This window comes from Taurulus bubalis, assembly GCF_910589615.1.
Source record: "Taurulus bubalis genome assembly, chromosome: 13".
Taxonomy (NCBI): Eukaryota; Metazoa; Chordata; class Actinopteri; order Perciformes; family Cottidae; genus Taurulus; species Taurulus bubalis.
In genome coordinates, this window is record NC_136601.1 from 21296638 (window position 1) to 21318980 (window position 22343).

The 22343-nt window shown below is 44.7% G+C and overlaps 1 protein-coding gene across 1 annotated transcript in view; it reads right to left on the reverse strand.

Moving 5' to 3' along the window:
• Positions 1-2898: 2898 nt before the first annotated feature.
• LOC306746020 (uncharacterized protein) overlaps positions 2899-22343 on the reverse strand; it is a gene marked incomplete at its 5' end in the record, with an annotated part of 28820 nt that continues 9375 nt past the window's right edge. The window contains 15 exons of the mRNA XM_079228884.1: positions 2899-4521; positions 5287-5380; positions 5555-5673; positions 6425-6587; positions 6749-6852; positions 6974-8204; positions 8695-9241; positions 9341-9584; positions 10153-10255; positions 10343-10498; positions 13426-13473; positions 13583-13723; positions 15469-15595; positions 16521-16695; positions 20371-20453. Of these exons, the coding sequence (XP_079085010.1) occupies positions 4028-4521; positions 5287-5380; positions 5555-5673; positions 6425-6587; positions 6749-6852; positions 6974-8204; positions 8695-9241; positions 9341-9584; positions 10153-10255; positions 10343-10498; positions 13426-13473; positions 13583-13723; positions 15469-15595; positions 16521-16695; positions 20371-20453 (3829 nt within the window). The 3' untranslated portion in view covers positions 2899-4027. The remainder of the gene's footprint in view (positions 4522-5286; positions 5381-5554; positions 5674-6424; positions 6588-6748; positions 6853-6973; positions 8205-8694; positions 9242-9340; positions 9585-10152; positions 10256-10342; positions 10499-13425; positions 13474-13582; positions 13724-15468; positions 15596-16520; positions 16696-20370; positions 20454-22343) is intronic.

Sequence of the window (22343 nt, forward strand, 5' to 3'; positions counted from 1 at the left end):
AAATAAAAAAAACATTGTTGTGTGTATTTTCTCTGTTATGCATGCATTTAACTATAAGTTGAATTACAATTATTTAACTGTTTGATTAAACTAATAAATATAATTTCATCACGCCACATTGAAATCAATACTTTAACACCAATGTGTTTTGGGTGTAATGAATGAGAGGGAAGGATAAGGCTGAATCTGGTGAGGAGGACCTGTCCTCTGCCTCTGGCTGTACACATATATGAGGACATGATGATATGATGTAACGTCCTCGGCTGCACAGTTGGGCCTGAATATCTCTCTGGAAACAGAGTGGTGTGCCTCTGCTGCAGGTCTGAACCAGCCAGTGATGTCGTTGTCGTGTTAATTGAAATTCTTTGCCACACGGTGGATTATCAAGTGGTCACCTATGATGTCACTGGAAACAATGACGGTTGGAGACTCTGAGGTCAAAAGAGGTCGTGCCAGTCCGGCGGTCTGACCGAACCCCAAAGCGCGCTGACTTGTGTGTCAAATCTGCTGCCGTGTTTCCTGTGGAAGTCGAGCTCGTCCTCTGCAGCCAGAGAGATGACGTGTCCCAAGAAACATATCAGTAGCTTTAGCAACCTATCTGACCATCTGAGCCCGCCATGTAGCTTTTTACAACCACTGCAGAGCGTTTTAGCGTCTTCCGGTTTGCTCTTCCCTTTTATACTCGTCACTCCTCTGGGCGGATGAGTGTCACATAATGTCCGACACACACATGACCAGACATGGGAGTGCTTTGGCATGACATTGAATCATGAGAGCTGTAATTACTTTCATCACTAAGAGGACTTTTCTTCTTCATTTTTTACAGCTAGATAAGTCGTGTTTTCTGGTCTTCAAAACTTTGTGTGATCTCTACTGATCACACTGGCCTCCTTGTCTCCTCACCTCTGTGATTCCTGCCAAGTTGGTTAGTTATATAACCTGTGAATGAGAAGGTCAAGCACTCAGTAGTCATCGCTATGGATACCTGGCATGGACACACACACACACACACACACACACACACACACACACACACACACGCACACACCGTACATCTTGGCCGGGCCAGTTTGTGTGTGTGTGTGGTGGTGCATGGACCAGAAGTAGGGCAGCGGCGGCGGCGTTACCTAACTCACCCAGAAAACACATCTGTGGAGTTAAAGCATTACAGCTTCCTGTACACACACACACACATTCCCATGGACCCAAATTCTGATCGCACACACACACACACACACACACACACAGATGTGCATACGTGTACGATCCAAGACTGTACACTGAGTGTTCAAGCCACTCAAAGGGATGTATGTCGTCAGTTTAAAATGCAAGTTTGTAAGAAGTCAGTGTCTTTTGATGTGTAATAAAATCCCAAAGAGAGTCACTAGAAACACTCCAGGTCTGAAATCTGTTCGGTTAAATTGTGAGAAGTGGGCTAATAAGTCTCCTGAGAATGTTTTGGGTTGATTAGTTTTAAAGCTCGAGACGCTCCAATGAAAAGTGACTTTGAATCAGCGCGTAAGAATTTGGGGGTTTTGCTTTTAAAGGGTTATGACACAGATTTCTACACATGGAGGTCAGCTTACTCATCACAGGAAGTACGACTCAGCCTGCGAGTGTTTTCTGTGACTCGGGAGGAGCTCTCTAAAGTATTAAGTATTAATACTAAAATGCTGGTGTACTCCTTCAATGGCACACTAGACTGTTTTGAGAAGAGTCCAAGAAACGTTTCAGTATTTTTTTATTCAGTTAACTGATAAATTCTGCTTGGGAAATAATGAATGAATGAATCCTTTATTTATTTGACCGACAGCAGTGATTTCTACATATATTCATAATAAAAAAAAGTTGAAAAGCTATTAAACATCCACCAACTTTTCACCGTAAAACGTTAACTCTCCTGAGGTTGCTCCACATTCCTAGAAGTAACACGGAGGAGTTGACCTCAGTGACCTTGGTGGCTCCGGGCCTGTTGGGGACCAAAATCTATGCCAGAAAGAATGAGAACAGAAGTGCTGATATTATCATAATAAATGTATTCTTGTGGCATGGAAAGAAATAATTCCAAATGCCTTCTTTAGCCCCAGCCGTTCTTTAGCGATTGCATACCCATATTAAAACGAGTTTATCTCTGCAACCACAACGGCTATTTGATTAATTGTGGTGTCAATATAAAGGCAACACTTGTGAGATATGCCCAGGTGTGTAGATATCAGTATATATGTTACTGGTTAAGAATAAATGAAAATGGCACACAGGAAAAATGAAAAGCACACTAAGGATGATTATCGTGCGTTTTGGATTTGCGTGATACTCTATATATATTCACTTTCATATCACTAGTGGTGTTCAATACATCAAAATACAGCCGCAACATACAATATATAAACCAAAATAATGCTCTGTGCCCTCAAATCATCTTGCAGTATTAGCAGGAAGTTAGTCATCAGTTAGCAATGCGGATATCGCGGTTAAAACGAGGCAATCGTCTTTTTCCAGCTAAAGTACGTCATATTTCTCTACAGTCGCTTGGATTTTTATGCATGGCTGTGTTGGGTTATGTTTTGCTGATGCTTTGTTGGAGAAGAAATTGAAGGATATCTTGTGAATCTGCCGGTTGTTTACATTCTAGAAAGCTATTCCGTTTGCTTCTAGCATGAAGCTAACAACAACACGAGCCACAAAGCTGCCAGCTGGTCGGACTTTTTGCGAGGTTTTAATATTGATGACATTATGATGAGTTATGATGCACATTAAAGGCATCACAACTTTAAAAAGCCAAATGGCTGAACTTGGCTGTGCTGGTGTGAGAAAAATGCAGTCGACACACACACACACACACACACACACACACACACACACACACATACACACATAACAAAAGAACCCAGAAAAAAAAGGATTTGATTTGTTCTTTACTGCGCATTTTATGTACAAGACAAAATTATCCAAAGGCAATACAAAATAAAACAAAATGCATAAAACATATATAGTCACTGTGCGATAGATAGATTTAATTGATGTAAAGGAAACCTTTCAGCCGCGGACGCTTTCCTTTCGTGACGTGAAGCAAACCGATCCCCAAGTGATATATTAAAGTATTGATGGCTGTTTCCTCCCCTCAACACGCGGCCAACATGGCGCACTGAAAAGCATAAAAAACACGTGATGATGTCATGATACGTTTTCCTGGACTCCTGAACGAGGGCCTTTTGGGAGACGACAGACGTCTGTAGGATGCCGACAGACGCTGTGTAGTTTCAAAACATCATAAGAGACCCATTAAAAATATAATTTATGTGGACACGTTGGACACACTCGGCGCTCGCTAGCACGACACACATTGTTTAGTGTCAGTGGAACGAGATCCACAACATTTATGCGTCTAAAGAACCAGGATGAGGAAACATGGAGCAACTGAGTTTATAACAAAACTCTTTCTTTTCCTCCAGTTTAACTTCGATGTTATCCCATTTCACTCTGGTCACACACACATTCACACTCACACACACACACACACACACACACACACACACACACACACACACACACACACACACACACACTCACAGATTTTGGTTTCCTTACTTTAACCAACTTTATGAATAAATCTTTTTATTTTATAAAATAGTCCCGTCTTCCCTGAAGTATTTACTGATATCGGGTGGAATCATCGGAGTTACTTTGGATAACATTTTTGTATTTTTTCTGCAGGGATCTCCTCTCATTCAGGCACATTTTAACATACTAAGACTGTTTTTTGGGGGTCCCACCCTGCCACTTAGAAAACATCAATGTACAACATAAGGATGTGAAGAAAGAAGCAGTTAGACTGAGCCTGTCTTGAGCTGTGATTGGCTGGTTTGCACCAATCAGCCAGGATAGAAACCAGGAAGTAAGAAAACAACAGAAAACAGAAACTCTTTGTGTGCAAATGCATTCTGGTCCGCCTGGACTCTCGGCCCCGCTTCAACTCTCTGTCAGATGTGACCCGCTGGGCCCGTGTACGAGATCTCACTGAAACCCGTCACTGGACGATCTGGGGCATCTCGCTCCAGGCCTTGGCCTTTTTCTTGGCCAGGGCCATCCAGGGAGGCTCATCCTGGGGCAACGCCGCGGCAGGCAGGCCTCGCTGAGACGCCGGGGTCTGGCTGGAGAGCCCCGGGGCCCGAGAGCCAGACTTCTCCGGGGCGCTTCTCGAGGAAAAGGGAGGGGAGGTGGGCGTCGTGCTCGGGGACGTCTTGGATGTGGCGGCAGTTTTGGTGGGAGATGGCGGGCTTGTGCAAGAGGGAGATTTTTTGGGCGCGGGAATCGGAGCAGGCGGTGACAGGGCTCTTTGGGGTGGGTTCGGCTGGGCTGGGGGTTTGGCGGTGGCCGGAGGAAGCTGGGGTTTAGGAGCGACGGGGCAGGGCAGCGACTGGGATTTAAGAGGATGAGGAGGCACCGGAGTCGGAGGAGAGAGAGACCTCCTGGCCTCTTTTTCTACAGATGCTGAACGCTTACTGATCTCCAACGGACTCACTGGAAGAAAAGAACATAGAAACATAGAAACATCAATCAAACGTGACATACAGTCATCTTAGTATCTAACCTGACAGCATATCAATAATGAGAAAAACATTTGATGTACATATTTCTTTTATTCTTTTATTTTACTGTTTTATTTTATTTCTCTTTTAAATTGGCTTTTTATGGTTCCAATCTCAAAACATATTTTTTATCATCTATTATAAAACAGATGATCTGGAAATGTATATATAATGGAATAATGGAAATGTGTGTATATATATATATATATATATATATATATATATATATATATATATATATATATATATATATAAATAATAGTACCTAATTAATCTTGATGTAATTGTGAACACAGAGTGATCGTTAAACGCGCACTGAGGTGAATCGTGTGTGTCGGTTGCAGTAGCACAGTTTGTCCAGAAGAGGGCAGACCTGCATTAGTCAAAAGCTTCACTTCCGCCCAACAAGCCAGAACACAGTCCTGATGAGGGACTCAAACTACACCCGAGGTTGTTACAGAAATCCTAGAACGGTCCGTGTACGTTCTGATCGTTTGTTTTACAGTTTCGTAAAAAAAACGAAGATACAGAAATACAATGAGACTAAACCAAATAAACCTGTTGCTGCTGCAGCTGATGGCTCTTTTGTAAATGCACAACAGCACAACTTGCTTTGCAATTTCAAATAACTGTGTCTGTGTGTGTGTCTGTGTGTGTCTGTGTGCGTGCGCGCGTGTGTGTGTGTGTGTATTCTGACCTTTGGCGGGGGACTCCACTGTTCTGTTGCTGGGCTCCCGGCTTGCAGCGGAGCTGACATGCAGCGGCAGTGAACTCTTCCTCTCTTGCTCCTCCTGAGGACAGAGAGCAGCACATTGGTAAACAGACGCTTCTGTGGCTGCAAACGTGCGGCGAGCCAAAACAAAACAATACAACCATCTCATCGCACGTATTTTTGGGACCGTTGGAGAACCAAACCTAAACACTGTGTCAACACCAATGCAGTTTCAAACACACACTCTGATTACCTTCCTGACAGTAATCTCATCGAGCGAGTTTTCTTTGTAGATCTTCTGTTTCTGTTTGGCCATGGAGATCCAGCTGGGAGGAACCGATCCACCAGAAAGACCCCGAACTGGAGCCGGGTCTGAACAATAAGACAGGAGCAGACACTGTTACACCATGTTGAGTCAGGAGCCGCTTACTCTTCCAATTGGATTCAGCCCAAGATTTCGGGCAATTAATAATAATAATAATAATAATAATAATACATTGTATTTGTATTGCACTTTATATTTGAGCAATCTCAAAGTGCTACAGAGCAGAATAAAACAAGAACTTTTTTTTTTTTATATTTAAAAGCAAAGCCCATAAAAGATATTTTAGCAGTAAGCTTTCTTAAAAAGGTGAGTTTTCAGGTCACGTTTAAACGCCTCTGCAGTCTGTGGAAAAGGCCCGATCGCCCATAGTGCGGAGCTTGGTTCTGGGGACTTGGAGGGTATTTTTGGTTGCAGAACGGAGGTTGAATGAGGAGGTCAGTAGTTCTTTTAGGTATTGGGGGGGTGTCCGTAAATGCACTGATGAGGGAGGAGGATGCGCTTGTACTCAATTCTGTGTGGGATGGGGAGCCATGATTTCAGAACGGGGGTGATGTGGTCATATTTGCGGACTCTTAGCAGGATCCTGGCAGCGCTGTTAAATAAATGTTGTAGTCTCTGGATCTTCCTGTTAGAGATTCCGGTGAGGAGAGCATTACAGTAATCCAGCCTGGACGATACAAAGGCGTGGACAAGTTTCTCTGCATCTGTCAATTGCACGTACGTATGCAAAAGAAGGCTGTGAGCATTGTGCACTGAAAAGATAAGGGTGTATTTGTTTGTGTGTGTGTACACACACACCTGACGTGCGCTTGTTTTTCCCTCCGCTGTCTCCGTGTGCCTCTGGTTTCTTGGGGAGGGCGGGCTTGATGCTGACTGGCTGACTCATGGAGGGCTTCATGCTGATTGGCTGCTGTGAGTCAACTCTACAGCTGATTGGCTGAGCTGGAGGCTCCATGGGAGGCTGCAGAAGAATGAGAAATACAAAATTCAATACAAAAACTTTATTTATTTACATTTTTTGGCCACTTGGGGGCAGCAGAAACAAGCCACAAACACATTATGCAACATATCAATAGCTTATTCTTTATTTAAGGATCACCATTAGAAGCAGAAGGGACTCACCTCTGTGTTTTCCTCCTCCGAGCTGATGACGTGGACAGCCGACGTCTTCCTCAGACGAACTCCAAAAGGACTGTCGGGGTTTCCCTCCACCGCGATGGCGCTCTCTGCGGGGAGGAGAAGTCGTCTAAACTTGAGCAAGTCCACCTCATGTGACTCAGGGCGGACCACCAGGACCAAGAGCGGACCCGGGTACCCAGATGAAAACAAATCTACCGCTGTCCTTACCTTCTGTGCTCGCTGCGGCCGGAGGTTGACTGGATGATGGCGGCGGGGCGGCGGCCCCTGCACTCCTCACTCCAGGGCTCAACGCCGGTAACACCTTCGCCAAACTGACCGGCTCTGCTTCCACCTCGGGGTCCTTGCCATCCGCAGCCTCCACTCGTCCGGCGGCTGTGACGGCGGGCGGGGAGAAGGGCGGGGTCACCGTCTCCTCCGCCTCCCCCACAGAGGGTGACCTCTGCCAGGCGGGGGCGATGGTGAAGCGGGCTTTGCTCTGATCGGAACCGCCGGTCGGCCGGTTCACCGCTCGCCGCTCAGAGGCAGGAGGTGCAGCCTCCACGTCGTCAGCTGCTTCTTCTTCTTCCTCCTCCTCCTCCTTGGCTGCTGCGGCGTGACCTGGCGTCCCACTTTCGTCGGGGGGTGCGCCAGCCGGGGACTGTTGAAAGAAAGGCGTGGCTTTCTCTGCGCTTGGAGAGAGTAGGTTAATGTGGATAGTGGTGGTGCCCGTCTTACTGGGAGTGCTGGCTCCACTCTCTGGTGACTGAGCCTCGTCACGTGGCTCTGGGAGTGCCAGAGGAGGAGGCCTGGCTGAAACACGGCCTTGTTGTTCCGTGGACTTGTTGACGCCTTCCTGCTGCAGATCTCGCTCGCTCTCGTCCTCCTCTTGCGCCGCGCAATCGATCTCCACGCCGTCCTCCACCTTCCCCTCTCCATCTTCCCTCTCCTCTCTAAAGCTTTGATCGGAAGCGGCTCGACTCTCATCGTCCAGCTCTGTTTCACCATCATTCACGCGCACGGTGTCATCTCCAGCCACAACATCTCCACCTTCATCCTCCTCCTCCTTCTCCTGCGGCGCCAACATGGAAACTTCCTCGTCCGCCGCATCAGGAAGTGTCTCCGTCGTCTCCTCGGTGGCTTCACTCTCTTCTTCTATCGCCTCCTCCGCCTCCTCCACTCTCATCGCTGCCTCCTCCAGCTCTTCCTCTTCCCTCTTCTCCCGTCCCTCCTCCTCCACCTCGGGCTCCTTCTCCAGCTCTATCGCCTCCTCTTCTCCCTCACTCTCCTCCTCCTTCTCCTCTTCTTCTACTCCTTCTTCTCCTCCTCCTGCTCCTCCTCCTCCTCCTCCTCTTCCTCTTCCCTCTTCCTCTGCCTGGTAGACAGCGTTTCTTGTTTGTATATCATCTCGTTCCTCGGGAGTGACTTCCTCTGCCTCCTCTTCCTCTCCGTCCTTCTCTCGCTGGAAGATAGTAATGATTTATCATTTAGAAGTTTTAGAAGTTTGCAATGAACTTTACGATATGATAATATAGTTTTTTGGGGCCCAAATGGTTTATGTATTTAGAGATAAATATAATACCGACATCAACTCAAATAGAAACGATAAAATAAAATGTTTAAACATTGATAATTGCATCAGAGTAGTGCACTTTTAGGCCCGACAACAGATTTTATTACGCGAGTATTTTGGCACGACGACAACATTTTAGACCGTTAGTTCTCCCTTTAGTCGCCTCAGGATGCCGATGGAAAAGAACATTCTCCATCAACCTGACAGAGTAACAGCACCTCTAATGGAACATTTCAGTCAGGGAAGCTTTGTTTGTTTTTGTCTGCTGATTTCCAACGAAAGGGCTGGGTGACATTTTTGTGAATGAAAACTGGAATAGAACAAATAATCGTACATATATACACACTCAAAATATAAAAAATATATCAAAGATACGTACATCATGTTGACAGACTTGTTCCACCACTACTTCCTCTTCCTCTGCCGCTTCTTCTACCTGCTCTTCTTCAACATCTCGACAAGAAGCAGAGCTCAGAGTGGCGACCTCTTCCTCCTCCTCCTCCTCCTCCTCCTCTTCCTCCGCGGTGTGACCTGACAGGAGGGAGCCAGCGGGCTCATCCACCTCCTCCTCTTCTTTCACCTCCTCACCCTCCTCGACCTCGACGTCTTCTCTTTCCTTCTCCTCCTCCTCCTCCTCCTCCTCCTCCTCCTCCTCCTCCTCCTCCTCCATCTCCTCTATCTCCTCTATTTCCAGGACAACACCCTCGGTCTCCGTGGCCAGCGAGCAAGACGCAAGGGGAGTCTTCAAGGAGCTCAGCACTTCCTGTAAGAAGGAGCTCTCCTCCTCCTCCCTGTTCTCCTGGACCTCATCTTCTCCTCCGCTCAGCGCCAAGTCGCTTTCAACCCCCGTCTCCTCGGCTCCGTAGGCGACGCCTGGAGGGTCCAGCAGGTACTCTCTGGGACCAGCAGGGGGCTCTGGCGTGGCTCTGGAAGCAGATATCAAGGGGTCAGATGATGGGAGGAGAAAACAAAAACAAGAAAGACTGAGAGGAGGAGAGAACAAGGAGGAAATGACGTTTAATCACCCGGGACTGTCCAGAGAGTCCCTGGAGGCTTCCTGCTCTGAGAGAGGCGGCTCAGGAGGAGAGGAGGAGTCTGAGCCGTGAGACACATCCTGCTCTGCTTCAGACTGGTCCTCTCCCGGCTCCCTCTCCTCCTGCTGCTCATCTCTCAACAGGGAGCGTCTGGAATGCTGTGGCTGATCCTCCTCCTCCTCCTCGTCTTCTTCCTCTTCCTCCCTATCTCCCTTTGGTTTCAGCTCACTTACAACTGGACCATAGACACAGAAGCAAAGGTCTCAGGAGTCAACCTGATATGACAGCATGGCATCGAGCTTATGGAAGTCTTTGGCTGCCGATGTTGAAATGAAATAATTAACCAAATTAAAGTCATAGGCGTTGTCCATTTCTTTAAATTGGTGGACAATGCATGTCAACGATAACTTGAAAACAAAATTGAAAACTTGTTATAATGGTAGGAATATTTAATTTCTCCAAGTTAACCAATACAAAATGAAATCAAAAGAGCCATTTATATATTTATTATAAATCAGGACATTTAATTAGAGCAATTAAAGCCATAGGTTGCAAATTGTGGGCAAATTTGACAATAAAAAGACACATTACATTTCTTTGTCATTAAGGCAATGTAAATGTATTGCCAAGTGAGCTTTTATTTCAATTCAATTTGCAAAAACAAATGGAATACTTCAATTTTAATTTGATTAAATCATTTCTAATATGAGGCAGCAAAAGACATCCAGTCAGACTCCCTGATTTAAAGTTAAGATGAAATAAGATGCAGCGCATGGAGCAGAGACAAGAAGACGTGCGCTGACCTTCTGTCGTCTTGGGCCGTCCTCGCTCCTCTGCAGCTTCCGTCCTGGAGGAGTTCAGCGTCTCCTCCACCGCAGAGTCTCCCTCTGCTTTCATCTCCAGCCTCTGCGTGGACAGGAGACGTCATCATTCTCACCCTTACCACATCTTCCCTACAGCATGTCGCGACCCGTGTGCGTCTGAATGTCTTACAGCGACCGGCTTCCTCCGGTTGCAGGCTTTGTGTCTCAGGCCCAGCTTGTGTTTGGCAGCAGAGTTATCCAGGCAGCCGAAGGGGCTGGCCGGCTGGCTGAAGTCCCCCGGGACCACCAGGGGGCTCACCGCTCTGCTGGAGGCGCCGCAGGACCGCTGGAGGAGAAGGAGGAGGAGACAGACTTTAACAAATGACTCGTTCACCAAGGGGGAAATGCTCCAGAGGCATTTGGAAACACAGGTGAAGTGAAAAAAAAGGTGGATTTCCCCCAAAAATGTTGACGGCAGCAGATAAAGGAAGCAGAGGGAGTAAGAGGAGAGAGGCCAGAAAAGAGAGAGAGGAGAGAGAGAGGAGAGAGAGAGAGTCCAGCTGGATAAATATTAGCTGTCTTTATCTCTATGTCCCTTTACACTTGTTTTAACAGAAAATCGTACAGGTTTTTAACTTTTTTTCTCAAAGAAAAAGCGTGCTCAAAACTTTGAGCACTCTTTGCTCCACTGTACTGGGTTTGTGGCAGAAGTTTCAGAGGTGGATGTCTCTCAACAATGAAAACTCCAAACTGTTTGCATGGCTAGATACCAGCAGAGGTCATGTGATACGTCTTCATGCTTTGGGTGAACTGACCATTTAAGACTCACATTACTGTCTGATATTGACACACTCATCCCTACTTAGAGGCCGTGTGGCGGTTAGAAGAATATGATCCCGGTTCTTCTTTGTTGACATCAATATTTCCTCTAGTTTATGGAGTTTTCAGGTCTCTGTGTGTGTGTGTGTGTGTGTGTGTGTGTGTGTGTGTGTGTGTGTGTGTGTGTGTGTGTGTGCGTGTGTGAGAGTCAATGAGAGAGACGAGTTGAGGCAGAATTCTAACTCTATAACTACAAGCAGACACGCTGACTGCCAGAGAAACCATCGGAATGCACTCTGAACACACACACACACACACACACACACACACACACACACACACACACACACACACACACACACTGGGTCAGTGGAACAACACGTACAGTATTATGGACAGGGAAAGACAAAGACGGTCAGATAAACTGAGATTAGAAAGTGACACAGAGATGAAGAAGAGGTCAAGTTAGACTTCTGGTTACGGTTTGAAGAGCAGCTAGAGGGTTGTGACCAAACCACCAACACACACACACACACACACACACACACCCTGAGGTTCTTCTTCAAGCATCACACACAAAGCACATGAAAGCCATTTACTTTGCCTCGCATACAGTGAGCGTTTGTGTTTGTGTGTTTATTGTGTGAAGCAGAGCTGCAGGAGATCGTTACATCCTCCGGGGGAAATACAAAAGCCTATCTGACTTGAGAAGCATCTAAACGTGACACTTACAACACTCAAATCAACGGCAATGTTGAATGGTTGAACAGACAGAAGAGAAATATCCATTTGAGTTCAGTCCCATGAGAAGAAATGAAGTAGAACTAATGTTCCCTCAGTTGCCCTTTACACATGCAGCCGGCAGGTAGCAACATTGGAGTTCATTTGGAGTCGTGTTTCTGGCTTCTTGAAGAACGTAAGTCCAACAGTCTCTCCTTTTTGCTCTGTTTTAGTCTCCACCTACTAAATGTCCACATAGCCTGTATATTAGAAGTGGACGTAGTCATCAAGCATTGGTTTGTGGACCGCCGTTTTGAAACCTTTTATGGCCGTCGCCATCTTTTTTTTTTTGCAACCAGAACTGAGGGTGCAGCTACAACCCAAATCTGAAGAAGGCATTTTTAGGCAACCAAAAATGTTTACAACAATTAACAATTAACTTCCATGAACTTTTTCGACTCTAAATGAACCATCATTTACTAAATGAACATCATAATGTATTGAAGAAGACTTGAAACTAGAGAAGTTATTCCTTTTTTCATCTTATTTCAATCTCAAAACCAAAAACCTCATCTAAACTACATGTCAACAAACGACAAAGTCTGCGTTCTTTCTATTGACAGTAAACATGAAGACAGACCGACCCAGACCCAGACACAGATTAGAGGCTAACGTGGACTCGTTGTCTAGCTACAAACTCTCAGCCCTGCAATGAAATCCAAGTTAATTTTCAGAATAAGAAAAAAAAAAAAAAACACTGTGTGTTTCTGCAAAGACTGTCGTGAGTGCTCAGCGAGTTGAAAAGTGCCACTGCAACTCATAAGTCACTGCAGTCCTTGACCGCATTCCTGTGCGAGGAATGCTCTTTAAAAGGAGATATTTTGTGTGTGCAAGTCTTTGTCGCGTGGTCCTTTGTGGTTCTTTTCAGAGGGAAAATGACTGGCTAAAAGAAACGTTTTGAAATTGCTAAAACGGCACTGTCATTAAATGCTCATTTGTCATCCTTTGCTGACTGTGCTTTTTGCCCACATTATAGCCAGGCGAGACTTAATGAATAGTTCATGAATTGGACATTTTTTCCTTATCACGAAATGTCAATGTCCATCTGAAAAGTACTCATTGCAGTCATTGTATTGGCTGACCTATGGGACGTTTCAGCGACACAGGCTGAAACCACAAACACTCAGACGGTCGGAAGAGGAAAAAGAGGAAGACGGTAAACCAGAATGATGATTAAGGGACTGAGAAGAATGTAATTGCACTATGGGGACTTTTATTTAGTTGCGTTTCGGTGATTAGATTTGATCATGAGATGTTTTTCCTCGCCATGGTCACATGAGGAGAAATGTCACCCTCGCACAGCCGGGAGGTTCCTCTGCAGAAGGTTCCTTTATGAAGCACATATTTCAGGGGAATTCCCTCGCCAGGTTACTCAACGGCTGTTTGTTTTACAATCGCACCACGAACTGGAGTTGAGAAGTTGTGGGTTCAGTTGTGTTCCTGAGGGCAATGATGTAATGTTGCAATGTTACATGTTGAGTTCCCCATCAGACAAAAAACACTAATTAATAATTAAGCTTAAGGGGTAACTCACTCTGTTTGCAGGAGGTCTAACTGTATGGAAACGTTGCATAGAGCCTCTTGTGTCTCCAGAGGGAGCTGTGTAAAAGCCTAAAGACTACAATGTCCCATAATGTCATAGGAGTGCAAAGCTAAATTGGAGGCGTACTCTACCTGGTCACCGTCACTGTCTACTCCCTCCAGGCTGATGGAGCTGTTCCTCTGAGCCTGAGATGCAGAGAGAGAGAAAGAGAGGAAAGAATGAGAATAATTCTGCAGAAAGCATTCAGTGGACCACAGTGTGGGACGCTACTCCGTCAAAATGTGTCACCATGACTGTGTGAAGCGCCGTGTACTCGGGTGGACTACAGGGCAGGCCGTCGTCCTCAGACATGGCTCCAGCGTCGTCCGTTTTCTTCACACACATGAGGGACGGAGGGGAGCCCAGTCTCATGGCCTGCCTCAGCTGGAGCTGCAGGGAAAAAGATAATAATTAGAGTTTGTATGCGTGTGACATCTATTGGGATGAAAAAGAAATAAACAATTAGTATCACGGCCATCAAATGTTTTCCGTGTTTTGTGTCGGCCTGTTTAATAAACTACAGCTTTACAAAACGGTAACAACGGTGCCGTTTCACTGCTTTTACAGTCCCAAACTCCCCACTAGTGTGGAGTATGATTAACAGATAGCGACTTGCGGGGACAGTCACTCAAGGGGGGGAAGTGTTTATTTTTGGCCGTTTGTTTGGCAGGTATCGCTGAAACTCAAACTAACAGACCTGTTATCTGCTACGTGTGGCCCTGTAACTGCCGCTCAAGGACTCACAGACTCGGGTGCAAAGCAAACAGAGAACAATACAGCTTTTCTTTAGCCGGGCTGGACGCTGGCACACAGCAAGACCTTGACCGAAAGACACCGACAGCTGCAGCTTTTCAATGTTAATATTGAAATATTGTTACAGTAACTCGAACACGTAGAGAAACAATGAGGAGGCTCCAGCTAGAACAAGGACATCGGAGTAGCTTCCCTCGCCATTAGCAGTTGTGCTGGGAAGCATTAAAATACATTAAATTGTTAATTCTGAGCAATTTGAAAAGAGAGAGGGAGCATTTCTCGTTTTCACGTCTTTTGTAAGTGCTGCCTATTTAATGTTAAATGATTTTCTTGAGGGGATACCTCAATACGCCAACTGTTACAGGACATGCTAGCAGAGCCGTTAGCATGCAAACTCAGTTAGCTAACGTGATATCCTGGCCCTGTGGTGAGGGATCTGTTGTAGCATTTTGTAGGGCGATAAAATACAGAGAATGTCAGGTGTGTGTTATTTATTTATATTTATATATATATATATATATATATATATATATATATATAGGAAATGTTAAGAAACAAAAATCTAAAATAATACAGATGTTGGTGTCAAGTCAAACAAAGGTTTGTACAGGTGTGGATTTGGATCAATGAACTCACTTCATGAATACACCAATCAGTATTTTCACCTTATTCTCAAGGTCATTTTTCGATCTAATCTACATACGTGTGCAGTTTTACTTGTGAACTTGATTTATAAATGATTATTATCGCCTGTGTGTTTGCCTTCTCATCTGCCAACAGACCCAAACTAAACACTTTCTTTGCGTTTTAGCTCCAGGAGAAAGTTTTTCCTTTTTGGCTAATCCTGATAAGATGTTATTTTAATTCCCACTCCTCCATAGGAAGCTTAGTAGACCAGTTTAACTGGAGGTCAGTCAGTCTGTCTGGGAGTTACGTCTTCCCGTTTTAGCCCGTTGTTGTGACAGACATTTGTTCTGTCTGTCTGCTTTTCTTTTCATCAGCCGCTCCTTCATTTTGCTTTGACAGACGCTTCAGTTTTAACCTCCGTGAGTGATACTCATCAGCTCTGCCCGCCTGACTGAATGTACTCCGGATCAGCTGCTTTGTCGCTCTTTATCACCTCCTGTATTGTTAATATGGTTGATGAAAGCCCAGCACAAGGTCATAGACACTCTCACGCCCAAACATACAAACTGTGATTCATTTTATTTGTCTACTATTCTTCATTATTCCGCCGTCAAATCCTCTTCTCTGCTGCTTGTCTCCACATGCCAAGTCTTTCTCCAGGAAGAGACTAAAGTACTTGTTGACACAGGAGCTCAGACTTGGGTTGAACGTTATCTCAAACCTAAAGGGCTCGTAGACTACTTATGTGTATTTACCTGCAGTGATTTCACTTTCCCATGAATGCTGTCCTGAGATGCTCCCAGAGCCTCGTTGGCCTCCGACGAGTCCGAAACAAAGACGGAGTCGTGTGACAAGGCCTTGCTGCCCAGGCTGGTCTTTGACCTTTGGAAGGAGGAAGAGGAAGAAATAAAATAAACAGAAAGGGATGTTTCGCAGATTCTATGCCATCATAAACTAAATAAAGATAACTGGATGTTGAGAGGCCCTGATATGTCAGTGGTTTAAAAACAAACACCATTGATCCACAATTGTTCAGCCCAGTAGAGTGGTTTCTCTTCTTTTGTCAAAGAAAATCATTGGAAAATAAAATCAATACTCTCTTTTTCTGCTTTTGGTCGATTGTGTCAACTCCCCTAATGACTAGGAGGAGGAACACTGAACGGCATCGATAAAATTGGAACAGACATTTCATGTAACACAGAGGAAAAGTCAAGAGTGGACGAGGCAGGAAGTGGCACAGCTTAAGGAAACAAAGGAAATTAGGACTGTCCACAGGAAGACACAATCCGCTTCTTGTTACGAAAACAGGAAGCCCCGGGCCTCAGCTGAGGAAGAACAGGAAATGGATGTGAAAACATAATCTTCCTTTCTTAAATTATCTTTTTCACACAAGAGGAGGTATTTATCTAAATGGAGAGGAACCAATACACTGGGTAGAACCATAACACTGGGCTGCAGCAATATATAAGTGGTATCTATTATCAGCGGCTGTGTTTTGTTGGGGAAGCTCGTAAAAACACTTAGTGGTGCCTGAATTATACTGGGAGGTTGAGGTATATCTTTGAAAAAAACAAGGTGATATTGCCATATTGCCAATATCTATTGGGGTGTTTCTTTTTTTGTTATGCAAAATGTAGCCGTTAGTAAACCATTAACCAAACCTTTCCCGTATAAACCACAAAGAAGTATTTCAATCCGTTTTTAGGACCTGTTGACAGGCACCTAGCATGTGTACGTAACTGTGTCAATGTTTGGATAAGAGTTATCGTGTTGTTATGCATGCGTGTATGTGTGTTTCTGATCTTACCCAGAGCCCTTATCCTTCTCTGATCGAGTGAGCGGGTTATTTTGGGATGTTTTGCTGACATTGTCGCTCGATTGGCTGGCTTTAAGCCCCGCCTCTGCTCCAGCGGCCGGCGTCTCCTTTCTCTTCTTCCTGGCGAAGAATTTCTTAAACGTCTGGAACTTGGACTTCTTCTTTGCTGCGAAGGCAGAGATGATCAAAATCGAGCAAACAAAAGAAACTGGTTACAGTTCCCTTCCTCTTAGAGCTCTCCAGTGGAGCTTTACAACTAACTGCACAGTGATATGTTAATGAGACAATTACACACACAGCATCTTTACACACTGCCCTCGCATGAACTCGATCTTGAGCAATTAGTTGGCTGTAAAGTCACAGGTGGGCATCCCTGGAGAAACTAAACTCCAACACTGATGTGTGTTTACACAGAGACGACGCACACACACAGACACACACACTCCTCTGCTTGTAAATCCCCCTTCCCAGTGAGTCCACCTCCATTAGCACCGCAGTGGAAAAACTCTACAACTCTTTTATAACTACTTAAACAGCTACAAAGTGCTTTCACTGCTTTCAGTCAGCGAGGCGCTCATCCAGAACTTGAAATGCCCCCTGGTCCCCTCTCTCTGTCCCACATTCAGCAGGGTCCAGGCGTCTCAACACATTGGCCCTTCAAACTCCTGGATCTGTTACTCACACTGGACTTCCTGGATCCATTTAATGTCGAGGCTGGAACCTGAAGCAACACAGCCCCTTCTGTTCAGGCTGCGTTCGGCCCACTAAAGATCGTGCTTTGAGCTTCACGCTAACATCAGCAATGCTGACGCACTGGTGCTCAGCGGGACAGTACAGCATGTTTAGCATCATAGCTTTAGCTTATCACTTTAGCACGTTAACATTCGCTTATTTGAACTGAACACAGAGCACAGCTGAGGCTGATGTCATTAGTTGAGCCGGTATTGGAGCAGTCCAGGGTAAAATAACCTCTGGAGACCATGAAAGTAGAAACCAAAATTTACAAAAATGAACATTGAACAAAAAATCCATCCAATTCCAGCTCAATTCTTGTTGATAGTTTAATCCAAAGTGGATCAACTGGCCTTGTGAAGGGATTGTAAAAGAACACTGCAACACAGACAAAAGCCATGATACTCATCACAGACGGACACGTCCTCAAAAGAATGATTTGGAGTATGACCCGTTGGAGAAAGGAAGTAGATACACTCCTAGCGCACGGATAGATGATGAGTTGAGACACGAAACAGAGGGGAACAAATTCACATCCTTGGGCCATAAAAATGCTTTAGGAGAAACACATTCCTTCTATACCAGCTTTGTAATTTCTGCCTTTCTGCCGGCGGGGAATCCTTCAGCATTCCTTCCTTTCTCTAAATATACACTTTCTGGTTGGAACTAAATCACAGTGAAAAATGTCTGGAATCTCAGCCTGTTACGAGACGCCAAGACGTTTAAGGTTTCTGGGTCATTTGCTCAAGACCACGCCAGGCTTATTTTTACGCTACAGATTTAACATTTTGTGTCGCACGTTGAAATGCGAGCCGCTTGCTTTCTTTTCTTTTAAGATCTCGTGTGAGATATATTTGATAAATATCATACAAAGCTTCACAAAAAATGAAGCGCAAAATCAAATGGCAGTTACAAACGTCTGCATGGAGGGCTAAGTAGAGCACCTGCCTCACGATGTTGATGAGTTGCCACCAAATCACACAAAGATGGCAATGTTTTCTGTGAAGAAATGTTGGCTGCAAATTCTCCCCTCTTCTGTTCTGTTCTGCCTCCAACCAGCTTATCATGGTGCCTCAGAGGCCTTTCTGCAGTGCCAAGATGAAAAATCAGGGGGAAACACCAGCCGGCGGTGCCATTTATTGGGCTATTTTAGGCACAATACACTATTAAGTTAAAGGTCTGCACTCAGAGAGACGAAAAAGGCCACTGCCTAAATGGAAGGTCAGTAGAGCTCCTGGTCATTGTAGCTCGAAGATACTGTTATTTCCCCATATAAATGTTCTCAGTCACAAATATGACTACATTCACATATTAAAAATAACTGGACCTCGGCTCACACAATGAGAAGATGGAGACCTTTGATAGGAAAACAGTGTCATCGGCAGAGCGAGAAAGAGGACGAGAGGGACGCTAAAATGCCTCTCCAGTGTTTTTGTGTCAGGACATGGTCGCTGCCCAGAGAGCTGGACAGACTACGAACAACATTTGTTATGTTGTCCCAGAAATGTCACGAGGAAGAGGAAGGTGAGGAAGTGGGGAGAGGAGGGAGGGGGTGTCTGCAGTGTAACAGGTAGATATAGATTTAAGTTTCATTATGATGATTTTTTAGCTTATATAAGCTAATCTTTGAAGGCCACGACAACACATTCCTTCAAATCAGCAAAAGAGCAATGGGGTCTTACATGAATACATATATTTTCTGCCAAAGGTAGAACAATTTTGTGCATTTCGCATGAGAGGCGTACACGTGTTCCTCAGTTGTCAAATTCACTATTCATTTATAGCTTGTATTCCAAAAGGAAAGAGGAAGCTTGTTAGCCTAGCTTGCTAACCTTAGCATTGATTCTAAAGGAATCGTTACTCTTCTGTTATTTCAACAGCTGCCGGGTCTCTTTGCTCTGCTTTCTTTCTACAACAGGTCCAGTTGTGATGATGGCAAATGACAAGACACTAATCACAGCAACTGGTGGCTCCATTTGTGAACGCAGGGCTCAGATGCCTGTCTTGAAGTGACATAACTACCGAAAACACAAACTAGTATTATTTGCCGCCCACTAGATATCGCACCAGTCAAATTATAGTACCAATATTGTGGGGCTACATTTAAGGAGTATCATACATTTAAGGAGTATCATGCCCTGAAAGCAGCAGGCCCTAAACGTGCCTCACTTCTATTTGCAGACTTCAACCCTCTCAAACTGCAGATCCAATTAAAAAAACTGGCCATTCAACTGGGCAGTGTTTTAATTTGATTGCAGCTTATCGCACCAAATCAGCACTAAGCTGGTCTGGCAACGTCACCGGCTAAACACCAACAGATTGATATGGACATGACTGGCTGACATCCTGATCTGTGGAGTCACGCCTGACGTTTAGCTCTCCCATGGAAGTCAAGTAGACGTGACTCACCAAACTTAGTGCTAATGGTCTGTTTCCTGCAATAATAGAGTCACGCTGAAACGTGACAATTAACAGAGGAGCTCGTTGAGACAGTTTCCACTTTGGTGGACCGTCCAATAATCTCAACAGCACTGAAACCTCTGCTTCACATCACCCTGACCACCCAACGCACTTCCTCTTTCTTCCCATAATATGAGCAGCATGTGTGCTTCCGTCTGTACAGACAGTGTGCGTCTGGGGTTTGAGTGAGAGAGATGACGATAGCTTTCGCTGTTCCTTCATTTCCTGCCAACAGCAGCGAGGCTCTAGATCTCGATTGTTAAAGCCGGCCTGATCTTCTCTGCTGTGTCTGTGTACATAATCTCATTACTGATATGACGTAGACTTCCATATAATGTTACTCACCCATTCTGACAACAATATAGTTAGTTATTTTGGTCCCAGCAGTTCCTGAGAAACCATTTTGACTTCTTAGCACATACATAGTTTCAGATGGCTCTATTTCCTCCTAAAATGTACACAAATTAGGTGACAGAATATAAAGGAAGTGACCCATCAAAACTCGTCTTTGGCGTCCCACAATTTGAAATTCAAACCCTTCAAATATTCATTTTGGTTGATAAACTTGACATCACATGAATAAACTACAACCTAACTCACTGAAATCGGACACCATTTCATTGATCTGAGCGTTTCATCAAATGGTTACCTGAGCACTCTTCCACGACTTCAGCGGGCTCCTGATGGTCCATCACATCTGGAGGTCCCGATGCCATGACAGCGCTGTCACCGCTGCAAGACAGGGAGAGAGATTGATGAGCTCAACTGCTCCTCTATAAAACATGTGTGCGATAACGTGATGACAACACGACTACTTGGATTGATTTACTGTATTTATCTAAATCTACCTCCATCTCCTTATTGCTCATATGCCAACACCTGCAGTGTGATCAGGCTCGCTGGATTAAATGCGATTAAAACCCCCGTTTTGGGAGTGACGTGACTGCCAGTGAAAGTGGCTTGACATGAGCAGGTGGTCGGATCTGAACTCGCACAGGACGGAGCGGACAGAGCAACTTCCTTTGGAGGATCACACGGTCGTCTGCTGCTGCCTTATGAAACCATTTTCAAAGCCTGATGGATGAACTCCTGCGTGCGTTACCAGTGCTCTACCCTCTTCACTCCTTAAAAGTTGAGCTCTTGTGTTACACTTCAGTCCGATCTGAAGCCCATCTCCAGTGCGATCCTTCACATCAATCCAAACAGTCTTTCCAGAGGCATCTCGACAACAGAGGTTAGTATCGGACACATTTCAACAGCTCCAGCATGCTGAACCAGTCAGCTGCTCTCTCATAGAGGGGGCATTACTTTAACAAGTTTTACGTGACTATATTCTAATTGTAAATTTAATTAACCATGTGCTTTATAGAAAAATACTTCCTGTGCAGTTTGGCAGGACGTTGAGTCATATACTGATTTGGTATTCAGCAAATTCATATCTTAGAATAATTGTAGCAACATGGACGACAATAAGGTTGAAACCATCCAGCAAACCCAGAACATCAGTTAAAGCGCTACTACATACAGATATGCAATAAAGCAACTAAACCAAAACCTGCCTGCCTTACTTTTCACAGATTTGGGTGACAGAATTTCATGCGTTTTTTCTTGGCCGAACACTTTGAAAATACCTCAACAACTATTTATACAGACATCCACTGGCCTCAGAATGAATCCTCCACATCATCATCAGCTCAACATTGGAATCTGTCCAATACTTTGGTTTATAACTAAAAACATATGCTAACGACATTCCCATCAGCCACGGCTGTGCTTTGTGTGTAGCGCTAAATAGCTAATGTTAGCATGCTAACATTGTTACAGACTTGTTAGGGAATGGTAGAAAAACAAAAGCAAATGACACCGAAACTCCATTATTTCTACTATTTCTTGCTTCTATAATAAAGAGTAAATAAACCGTCTCTGAGCACCTATTCATTACACCAACTACGTGATATCATTAATATCTATGTGACAATATTGCAAATAATAGAATTGTATTCCTCACATGTCACTGAACTGATGACCCTGGTTTCAGTATTAAAGCTCTAAAATAGTTTACTGTAAACCAATAGCGAAGCTCTTGAGGTACTAAAATGACGACGCTGAGCATCCACGTCAACAGACCCGTTTCCATGACGTCTGAGCCAGCTCCTTCCACTGATGAAGACCAAGCAATATAGTTGACAGCTCCAGAGAAAACTTCAAGTCGACCTTGATTTAGGATCATTTTAGCACGAAACAGTAAAACATGTTTGGATATTTGTAGACATTTTCATTTCTTCAGTTCCTTTGCGAAAAAGGTTTACAAGACCGCCATGTTTTCTACGTTTGCTGTTAGTGTGAACCGCTCTCTCTTTCCATTAAGGAAGCGGCTGGAGAGCTTCTTGTCAACTGTGTTTACAGTGAGCTTGTGTTAAAGAAACACATGGAACATTCCAGAGGGTTTGTTGACGTGCTGAGGGGCTTTCGTCAGTGTTACCGTTACACAACCTTTAGCTATGATCATCATCATCATCTTCACCCTCGTTAAAGTCACGAGAACCGCCTTCACCTTCCTCTTTGTTTACAGCGGAGAAAGAGAAACGCCCGATGTAAACTGCTACCGTCTGTAATGCCACT